This window comes from Corythoichthys intestinalis, chromosome 3 (genome assembly GCF_030265065.1).
Source record: "Corythoichthys intestinalis isolate RoL2023-P3 chromosome 3, ASM3026506v1, whole genome shotgun sequence".
NCBI lineage: Eukaryota > Metazoa > Chordata > Actinopteri > Syngnathiformes > Syngnathidae > Corythoichthys > Corythoichthys intestinalis.
The window spans coordinates 23560122-23571532 of NC_080397.1; the positions used below are offsets into that span (position 1 = coordinate 23560122).

General features: G+C 36.8%; 1 protein-coding gene across 1 annotated transcript; it reads left to right on the top strand.

Moving 5' to 3' along the window:
* The first annotated feature begins 992 nt into the window (after positions 1-992).
* Positions 993-10562, top strand: il12b2 (interleukin 12B 2). The gene is made up of 7 exons (XM_057832054.1): positions 993-1461; positions 2764-2991; positions 3088-3190; positions 5546-5736; positions 6873-7021; positions 7123-7254; positions 10317-10562. Exons 1-7 carry the CDS (start codon positions 1425-1427, stop codon positions 10350-10352), a joined length of 876 nt encoding a protein of 291 aa, XP_057688037.1. The 5' UTR covers positions 993-1424; the 3' UTR covers positions 10353-10562.
* The last annotated feature ends 849 nt before the right edge of the window (positions 10563-11411 follow it).

An 11411-nucleotide genomic window follows, 5' to 3' on the forward strand; every position in this document is an offset into this window, starting at 1 on the left:
TTTAGTGCAATTGAAGTTTTTGATTGGGAAGGATGGCAGATGTCATTCACTACCTCCCAGTTAAAATAGATTGGACATCTATCATCGTGAATCGGAGCCAAAATGTTCAAAGCCTCTCATCTGACCAGACATCATTCTTGCAGTGTTCTATAGGCTTGTCAAAATGCTGTTTGGCAAACGTTAAACGATCTTCAGCATACTTTTTCTTGAGGGATGGATTCTTGCGGATTGAGCATCCATAGAGGCCATTGTGGTGGAATGTGTTGCCAATTGTTTTGTCAGTAAAAAGTATACCTGCTGGCTCCAAGTCTTGGGTGGTCCCTGGCTCGTCGAGTATTGTTCTGACCATCTTTCGTACTCTCTGGTCAGAAATATCCTGGGTATGGCCTGTTCATAGTAAAGTGGCTCTTCTAACCCTTCTCTAACTCAGCTAATGTTGGTTTGCTGTTACTGGATGTACAAGTAATAATTACCGACAGATTTAAGGTGGCATGGCCCATTTCTTTACCAAAGTGTTCAGCCTTTCCATGGTGTGACTGTGTTTATTCTTTCCTGTGTTATTGTACTAATTTCCATGTAATCATCGTTTATGAGCTCAAATGTTGTGATTTTTTTTCCATTTGTGGATTATTTGAGTTAATACCAATGTCCGGTAGAAATATCATTTGAATTGCAACTTTCGAACAAAACTAATGAGATAACAGTTGACTCATTCAATACTTTCCCCATTGTATATACTATATGTATTACGGTGCCTCAATAGAGTTTGTGGGAGTTCTGTAAATAAGTAATAAGTTTGCTTCCATATTACTTTAAGATTTTATGAATGTTATTAACGTGTTAGTATTTTCCCAACACATGGTTAGTTGAATGTTAATGACCCTTAGTTTTCAACTAACTAATGAAATAAAATTGTTTTATGAAACACATATTATCTCGCTAACTACATAATGAGTAATGAAAATGTTTTTAGCAATCAGGGGCAACCCCCCACCCCATTGAAATACTCACAGGAGCACTTTGATATCATGCATTATCTTATCTGATTTGAAACAACCCCACTTTTTTGCTTCCTCCTGCGAGATGCGACATGCAAGACAAGAAGAAAGGAAATGCCCTGAAACAGACCGCTGCTTTAGTTCTCTATGACCCCAAGTTTCTCCTTCACCCACATAGGGCGGATGTGGGTGTCTTCAAAAATGGTGCTTATGTTTGCTGTTGTGCCACTATATAAAAATGAGACTTCGCGACCACTTGGTGCATTCATTCATCAAATCAATCGGACTTCTCTACATTTATTTCAAGTAATATTTCACTAAAATGGTAAGGGAAATGCACAGTGTATATATGTATTTTTAAATAATAATTGTTGTTTGATTCTCTAGACATCAATATGGATACTCAATTTTCTGTTAATCAGCCTCATGGGAGCAAATGGACTCGACACATTCCCAGTGAGATGTAAGTTTTTACGTTTTGTTTTTTGTTTTTTTCCTCCATACAGTACGTAAGTGTAAAACTCGAGGCCCGAGGGCCAGATCTGGCCTGCCACTTCATTCTTTGTGGCCCGTGAAAGTACATCGATGTACATTGATTTCACGTTTGTCGTTAAAATTAATTCAAATAAAATTTTGACAGTCTTCAATGAAATATTGAGGACCGCATAAAGAGAATATTCCAGGATTTCCCCCCTTTCTCTATTTGAATAATTCCCCCTTTCTCTATTTGAATAAAAATAAAAAGGAATATTAGCTGATTTCTTTGTTTATTTTTACAATGTAAATTAAAAATTTTTTTTTAATGAATAAATGTCGCCTTATATTTCCGCCCCCCTTTTTATTGAACCAAAAAAAAAAAAAAAAATACAGGATATATCAACTTTGTTTTATTAATTAAATGAATCTTGGTAAATAAATAACATTATGAAAAATATTTGAGAATATGTGCAATTAAAAGGCTCAGTGTCTCTCAACTGTTTTTCGACCCAAAAAAAATAGTTGTTGATTCTTTTAGTAATTGATTAGTTGTCCATTAGTCGTTTAATCGCGGCAGCCCACGTTGGCAGGCATACTAGCCCTCCACAATAAACTATAACTACAATGTTGTTATGGTGGTGATGTCTCAAACTTGCGGCCCATAAGGCACTATTTCCAGACATCTAATTGTAGTATTAGTATTCACCAACCTAATTTTGCAATCGGCAATTAAAAAAAAAAAAAAAAAAAGGATATATTTAAATAATTTTAAATAAAATGAATGAATCAAGTGAAGGATCCATTGTTGGGGAAAAAAAAGTATTAATTAAAAAAAAAAAAACATTAAAAAAGTCATGAGTTATACTATATATAATTCAAAATATTTTTTTTTTTTAAATCAAAAATATAAATTGTAATAAGTTGATAGAAGAAGAATAATAAATAAATTCAAATAAAAAATCTCTTGTGACGTCACACAGCTTAACTCTTTGGCTGTCATTGACGGACGTAGACATCTAATAAATTTTCCACCCAGTTGAAATGGATTGGTCATCTATTGCTGTCAATATGTGTTTTAAATATCAGTTTCCCTCTTTAACTATCTACCACAACACATAATCTGTGACCTGGGCTGGCAGTGAATGTGTTATGACAATAACTTGTGAACAGATGTAGTTAGACTGTAGTTGCCACTGTCATGTCACGTCTTTAACATTTTTAAGAATGCGAAAAGAAAAGAGTGTACCCGGTAACTGTTTTTTCTTGGTAATTGTTTTCATGAGTGCAGTTGTACTGGCAACTATAAACGAAGACATCTCTTTACCGTGCGGCACAACATCCAAGGGAGATGAAGTGACATGGAAGTTCAAAGATGAGGAGATGAAAGATTTGGACAAGAATAATCACAACCTACTGGTGGATGGTGTAGGCGACCCCAGTCTGGGAGAGTACACTTGCTGGCGAGGGGGTGAAAGTGCGTCTACTCATCTCCTGCTGATAGCTGAAAAGAAACTCGGTGAGGGGTTCCTGTCTTATGAAGTCCCCCCAAAATGAAAGCAATTTGATCATTTCTCTTTATTGTTTGATTTTTTTTAAATTGCCTGTATTTCAGATTCTTTTCTCTCCTGTCGCGCAAAGTCCTATAACTGCAAATTTAGTTGCACATGGAACAATAGTAACTACCATCTTGTACGGCTTGGACTGGGCCCACATTGGTAAATATAACAACCACTGACTGAAAATAACATTCCCTGCAATTTAAAAAAATACACTTTGCAATTTCTTAACTAAATCTGACTCTATCGTTGTCTTAATCAGTGAGCATGTTTACATACAGCCAATAACACCTTCAAAATCGTGTTTTTGGCATACAAGGCCATGAAACATGCGCCAAAACTCAATTATGCACAAATGCCTCCAATTTTTAAAAACCCGGTTACTCCCCCCAGTTAACCCTTTTCTAAAGCAAATACCTGGCCAAGTTAAGACGCTATCAGTATAGCCACGTTGACAGTTTTTTTTTTTTTTTTTTTTTGCACATGCTCTATTTACACGGAATTTTGATCTTCTGTTTATCGGAAGTTGTTGTCAAATGGGAGACTCATGACCAGAGGTAGATAGAGTAGCCAAAACCTTAACTCAAGCAAGAGTAGCGTCACTTCAAAAACATTATTACTCAAGTAAAAGTAAAATTAGTCTTTTAAAAAATGTACTCAAGTACAAGTAAATAAGAAATCTAATACATACAGTGGGGAGAACAAGTAATGAGTAACTGCTTATAATGTCTGATTTATTTTATTATTTTTTTTAACAATGTTTTGTTTTTTCTCCACACATCAACTATAGGAACTGTTATTATTGCACTGTACTATAACCTATTAAATGATCATATTTGGCTAAAAAATACAAAAAAGTCAAGATCAAATCCGACAAGAAAAATCTACAAATTTGACATCACCTCTCCAGAGAGCATGAGTGCCTGCTAGTGGAGAAAACATATTTCTTACCATGAAATGAAAACAATTATAGCTCTAGTTTTCCGTTGTTTATTGGTGTGAAATAAAAACTGGGGGATATGTTGAAATCCGCGCTTTCGAGTAATGCGAAATACTTAAAAAAAAAATATATATATATATATATATATATATATATCTATCAGGGCTGTCAAACGATAAAATTTTTTTATCGAGTTAATCGCAGCTTAAAAATTAATTCATAGTAATTAATTGCAATTCAAACCATCTATAAAATATGCCATATTTTTCTGTAAATTATTGTTGGAATGGAAAGATAAGACACAAGACGTACAGTGGGGAGAACAAGTATTTGATTCACTGCCAATGGGTTTTCCCATCGACAGTGTATCAAATACTTGTTCTCCCCACTGTATATATATATATATATATATTCAACATACTGTACGTAAGTACTGTATTTGTTTATTATAACAATAAATCAACAAGATGGCATTAACATTATTAACTGTTAAAGCGAGCCACGGATAGAAAGACTTGTGTTCTTAAAAGATAAATGTTAGTAAAAGTTATAGAAATTTTATATTAAAACCCCTCTTAATGTTTTCTTTTTAATAAAATTTGTTAAACTTTCAATCAAAAAATAAACTAGTAGCTCGCCATTGTTGATGTCAATAATTACACAATGATACTGAAACCCATAAAATCAGTCGCACCCAAGCGCCAGCAGAGGGCGACAAAACACCCAAAAACACAACAAGTGCACATGACACTGTGCTATCATTTTAATCTGTTTGAGCGGGGCATGTGCGTTAAATGGGTCAAATATTTTAACGTGATTAATCAAAAAAATTAATTACCGCCCGTTCACGCGATAATTTTGACAGCCCTAACATATATATATCGTTTTAAAGACGCTACGTGATTGAACAGGCCGGCGTGATCATAGGACTTCTGACTGTGTGGTCATTTGACTGTATTGTCTGACTGCTATGGTCATGTGATTATTGTTGCGATGTCTCATTGGTGAAACTGGTAGAGCCACTGTGGCCATCTACAGCAAAAATAAAGTAAAATCTAATATGTATAATAAAGAGGAAAAATGTAATGAGACTAGTTTAGCCCAAAGTAGCAGAATAATAGTCACATTTCTTCTTCACAAATATTCTCAAAATAAATGTATGGCGTGGTAAAACTCTTAGAATTACATTTTTCTCAAAAAGTTAATCAAGTAAATGTAACAGAGTAAATGTAACGCTTTAATACTATACCCACCTTACTCATAACTTCAATAATGCACTGAAATACTTCCAGTCTTTTATTGGCAGTAGTAATTACTGGAATAGCAAAATTTACAAAATGACAAGCAAAAGTTATAAAATCGCAGGTTTTCAGCAGAATGCAGAAATGACAGGGTTTGCGCCGTCACTTCTTTTGTGAATGATGATGTTGCCATGTGAAAAGAATATTCCGATTCGTTTACTGTATAAGCCTGTTTGCCCAGACATGTAAATTCTGAATGCCTCATAAAATGAATTATTGACCTCAATCTGAATGTAATCGTGGCCAATATTTCTTTTTGCATCCCCATCTAAGTCGCAAAGGAAACAACTCTTGCAACTGGTTCAATGGCACTGTTGACAAACAAGATGGGAGCCTCCACTTTGAGCTGTTCCACTCGCTCTCACCTTATGCAGAGGAGAGCAACATGCTGGAACTCACAGCCGAGGCCACCGATGGCTATTACTTCTCCAAGAGCACCATGAGATTTTATCTTCGAGATATCAGTGAGTCTTTGCAATTGGTAAACTCTTTCACTGCCATTGACGGGATTGGTAAATCCAAGCCCCCCCAGTTAAAATCCAATGGTAGCCATTAGGTTAAAGAATGCTTATGCACAGGTTTTTTTTTTGTTTTTGTTTTGCTTTTTTCCCACAGTTCGGAGTATTTTTACAAATTGGAAATTTTATCTGTGACTTTTTCATTTTTTACAGATGATAAAGGAAATGCCTTTTGAGTTCACTTGTACCTTAAGATACAAATTAATTAATTCCGGAGCAGATTTCGTATCAGGATTTTTTTCTTTTTTTCGTATAATGGATGTCAATTGTGTAATTTGTTCCAAGCTCTACTAAAACACCCATTTAAATTTTATAATAAGGGTAAAGCCTGATTGAAATAAGAACCATATTCAAATCTAACCGTTAATACCTGTAATAAAAGAGATAATAGAATATAATGAAAAAAAAAAAAGGGAAAAAAGTCAGAAAGTGTTAAACCTTACCTTTTGAGTGAGGCGATGTCCGAAAGCAGTTAGTGATGCCAATGTAGCGGACTGTGTGCAGGGATAAAAACACTGTGAGACTAAAATGAAAGGAGACTTGTGTTCATTCGGTGAAGACGTCAGCCCTCTTTATTTCCCTTTGTCACAACAAAAAAAAGTTTAACACTTCCTTCTCTTACATTTACCCGTCTTGCCTGTGCGCGTCGACACAGTACAACACCCAAATTGAAATGTAACCCCAACAATAGGCCAAAAGTAAAGCAGGATCATGGGACTGAGCATGATGGGAAAAATACTGACCAATGCGGCAGCAGCCTCATATGGTGTGTTTATGGTAGGACTTTAAAAAAACATTCTGCAAGCGGGACTTATCTATCACAGTATGTATTATTTTTCGTATGCTGAATAATTTTTCATAATATGAAGCGGGAAAAAAATCCGTACATTTTCATAAAATTAATTTTTGGGGTACTGAAGCTTTGGTATCTCAAAGTATCGTTATATTGTATATCTACATGTGTTGCTGCACTGTTTTTACCCCCAAATATGTTGTCTCTCGTTAGATAAGATGGAATTCAGGTATGTGCCGTAAGAGCAATCATTTGTTACATGTGAATGTATCACTTGCATTGTGCCCAGTTCAACCAGACAGCCCACAGATCATCCAATGGCAAGAGCTGGCCCACAATCTAAATGTGATTGTCAATCCTCCACGCAGTTGGTCCAAACCTCACAGCTTCTTTACCCTAGAACATGAGGTTCAATATCAGAGCATACATGATGGCAAGGTGCAAAATGTGCCCTCGCACAAAGTATAATGGTATTTCTTGCACAGAAGCAGCTCAGTAACCACTGTTTTTGTTGTTGTTATTGTTCTCTCTGGTACCAGTGTGAGAGCTCCAACGGTACCTCACCCTTCCAGATACCCAAGGCGATCACCAAACTGAGGGTTCGGTCCCGGGACCTGTTGGTGAAGTCGGCCTGGAGCCAGTGGAGTGCCTGGGTAAATGTAATAACACCGGTAATGGACTGACAACTCACTTTTTTCTGTCTTCTACCATCTCTTTCTCAGAAGCTCAGTGGAATGGTTGTCATGTTGTGTAATTATAATGAAATGCGGATATTCTGATACAAAAACCATTTGTTATTTATTAGTTTTAAACCAAGCACCAACAGTTAAACAGCGAATAGTAATGTTCTTGCAGCTGCTCAATCAGATCCTCAAATCTTTTACTCTGATTATCTTTTTTTCCATTTTGTGTGTGTGTTACGAGCTGTTGCTTGCTTATTTTTTATACTTTGAGTTGCACTTAATGGAATTGAAAAAGAAAATGTTACAATTATAAAACACATCGGCAGCCTTTGACGACAGTAGACATCCAATGCATTTGAACTGGAAGGCCTGGCAGTGAACGGTCCCGTTTCAGTGTCATCGACGCCGATAGATGACCAATCTCTTTAAAATGGCAAAATGGCCACTTGCAGCCCTCCAAGTTCAAATGGATTAGACATCTATCACCATCAATGGCAGCCAGTGAGTTAAGGCCACAAACAAACAAACAAAAACTAAACCTGGTTAAGGGCACAACTTATACTAAAATGCCCACACACACACCAACTGACTCGAGCTAATGGTTTCACTTATTCAGTAGGTGAAAATACAACACACAAGTACAAATGTACAGTAATCACTAGTGTTGCACCGATACCATTTTTTGGCCCCGATACCGATACCTGGCTGTGTAGTATCGGCCGATACCGATACCATACCGATACCACCCCGTTTATATATATATATATATATATATATATATATATGTATATTTTTTTACCCCGAAGAGCTACATAATTGGATGTGAAATCATTGCTATCAAGTCTTTGTCAGGCTGTTGCTTACCTTTGCAAAATAGGAAAAAGACTAGTACAAAGTATAATACTAGCCCAACAGTAAGTAAGTAAAAATAAGTTCATAATAATAAACTCTGAATGAACTGAGTAAACTTTTTTTAAACCTCTCAAAGGCCAAACAGTGCAACTTTCATGAAATTATTGTTACATTCTGCTGCTGGTTAGATTGTGTTTTGTTGCTGGGCTGTTAGTGGGGGCGTTCTTGACGTCGCACCTGAATCCAATGCGGGCTCATCAATGCAGCATTTAAGCACGGGTGAGCTCAGAGAAGGCTGCCGAGATATTTGCTTTGCTGATCGCCATTTGACATCTCGCACTATAGTCTCACTACATTTGCTTGTTAGGCCCCTGCATTGGGTTTTTTCTGTTAGTGTGCTGCACTCGTTTGTAAGCTCTACCCTGTGCAGGTATTTGAGTGTTTTTATTTTGGCTTTTTCGCTCGCTGCCTATCGTCTTAGTTAACCTTCGAGTTTGTAGTATTGAGCTCCGTCGACCTGCTGTCACGGACTCATTTTGTTATTACTACTATCCCGCGATCGCGTGTAATTTTTTGTTTGCAATTAAACCCTTGTACGTATCCCCCGCTTGTTGTCCGCTTCGAGGTCCAACCTTGTTTCCGCATTTGCGGACACTAACAATTATAAGTAATAATACTTGACCATAGCATCCCGTCTCTCTATTAGCCTCCTTTTTTCGGGAAGGGGAGGGGAGTCCCTTATTTCTATTTCTAAAAGGTGGCAACCCAGCTTTGGAAACAGGTCCCAAATTACTGCAGCATTTCTTTCAGTAAAAGACAATAAAAGTAAAGTAGACGTAGTAAACTGACCAGAGATTGTTGCTCCGGTCCTGCGCCCTTCCTCTGGAGAGCAGTCCTGCTCTTTCAGGCTCAAACTCGTTGTGTTCGTTCACGTTTTGTCTTCAAATGTTTTATCAGGTTCGAGGTATTGAAACTGGCCGATTTAACTCCACATCTCGAAACTTTCAGGCCGCAAATCTTGCATGCAGCCATTGATTTTAATTGACGGGATTTCTATTTTGAAATATTCCCCGACCGCCGCCATGTTGGCGGCGCCGACATAGTGGCCTTGTCATTGGTCAGGAGTGGCTATTGGCCCGTTCTCATTGGTCTGGAGCAGGCCAATAGCGATAGCTGCTTGGTGTTCACGTGTCATCACACAACACAGAGACAAAGTGTAGTGAGCGCCAGGAGAAAAAAAAGGCTGCGGTCAAATGTTATAATAATGGACCGGTAAATGGTATCGGCGCCGTCTTTGTTGGTACTCGCCGATACCGATACCACCATTTTGGGCCGGATCGGCACCCCCTGCCGATACTAGGATCGGTATCGGTGCATCTTTAGTAATCACTAGACAATAGTCGCCTGATTCTGAGTATCTGCCAATATGGAATACCGATCGAAAAACCCCTGCAATTTATTTACTAGTTGATTACAAAACATATTATTATTAAGAATAACATTTTTTTCTTTTCTTCTTGTCCCACTTGATTATTTTTCGCTTTGTACCCATCTTTTTCCACTCTATTTTGATATTCTAAAAATGTTGTGTATTACACAACATTTTTTTTTCTTTTGCCGATATGCTACATTTTAGTTTATTGCTTTGTAGCCCTTAAAAAAATCTTAAAAACCTGATCTTTTCACGAGATTCCACTCGAGCCCGATATCCGATCACTTGATCAGATCGGGGTATCCCTCATCGTTATACCTCTGCATTATTTTGTTGTTTGTAGCCCTTAACTCATTTACTGCCATAAATGTATTTGAACTGCAAAGGCTGGCATTGAGTGATCATGTTTGACTGCTATTGACGGCGACAAATGTCCAATCCAATTTGACTGATTGCTGCCAGCCCTTCCAGTCAAAATGGTTTGAATGTCTATATCCGTCAATGGCAGCCAACGAGTTAATGTCTAAAAATAATACATTTTTAAAACCCGATCTTTTTTCACCCGATGTAGAACTTCTAAAAATTACGTGATCTCCAATCACGTGATTGGATCGGGGACATCCTTAGTAATCACCTTGACTGCAAACATGCAAATATGAATGTGACACATGTTGGTCATTTGTGGTCAGAAAGATCATTTATTTTAAATGGTTCACTTGACATATGTACACATTTTTTTAATTTGTATTTTATCAACTCATTGCAGGTCGAAGACGGAAAAGTGAAAGATTGCAAATCTTAGAAGACAGCGATATGTTGGTATCCATGGATGAATACATGAACTGTTTTCACTGAATGAGAATCAGTGCCTAGCAACCTATTATTATTATCATTATTATTACAGTATTTTTAAACTTTGAACATTCAAAAAATGACCTGTCCGTATAAATTAATTGGAAAATGTTTGTATAATATTTGTGGGTATGTTCATTAAACCATCATTAACGTAATGCATGCATAATGTATGGTCAAGTTCTTTGAAATTTTAGTCTGACTGTGACGGATGCTCAATCCAGTTGACTAGGAGGGCTGGCAGCAGTTATTTGCTGTCGCCGTTAATGGTAGTGAAAAGGTTAATGGTCAGCATGGTTAACGTTATGTTTACTATACCACACAGTTCCAAATTTTGTCCATCCACTAATGGATTTCTCTTCACGCTTGTTTTATTTTTTTCCTTGTTTTTTTCCTGGTGGCGTGTAGTCTCCCTTCCACCACACAAAATAATCACTAAATTAAACATAAATACGATTTATAGCATTTAAAACATGAAATATAGTCAAAAATGTTTGAAGAAATTTGCAGCTCTAGCCTCATTAACCAGACTGTTGAAACTTTTGTCAAAGGCCAGTGCTGTACATTTTTGCATAAATCACATAAAACAACCCCCCCCCCAAAAAAAAAAATCACGACTGAGCATTTTATAAAGATATCTAGACAATGTTGTACCTTTCAAAAACGTATTGTTGTTGTGATGATTTAAATAATGCAAGACAAAGAAACAAGTCATCAATGATGATAACAAAATCAGAATTCCCCTTTCAGTACAAATGTTTTTCAATAAGAGTTCGGCAACCTTTAACACTTAAAGAGTCATTTTGACACACACACTTTCCATAGAAAAGACAACACTAGGAACCACACGCACATTTTAAAATTTGAAATGATTGCATCAGCTCGACTGGATGTATATGTACAGTACATAATATATACTAGTATGTATGTATACTACTTGTGGGTACACCTTCCGAGTGGAAACTGTGATCTTACATAGTTAGTGAATTCATTAAGTGCATAAGAGCTC

Coding starts and splice junctions, on each gene's coding strand:
- il12b2 (XM_057832054.1), top strand. CDS start 1,425: ATGGGAGCAAATGGACTCGACACATTCCCAGTGAGAT. Junction 2,992..3,087: donor GATAGCTGAAAAGAAACTCG/GTGAGGGGTTCC, acceptor CCTGTATTTCAG/ATTCTTTTCTCTCCTGTCGC. Junction 7,255..10,316: donor GGGTAAATGTAATAACACCG/GTAATGGACTGA, acceptor AACTCATTGCAG/GTCGAAGACGGAAAAGTGAA.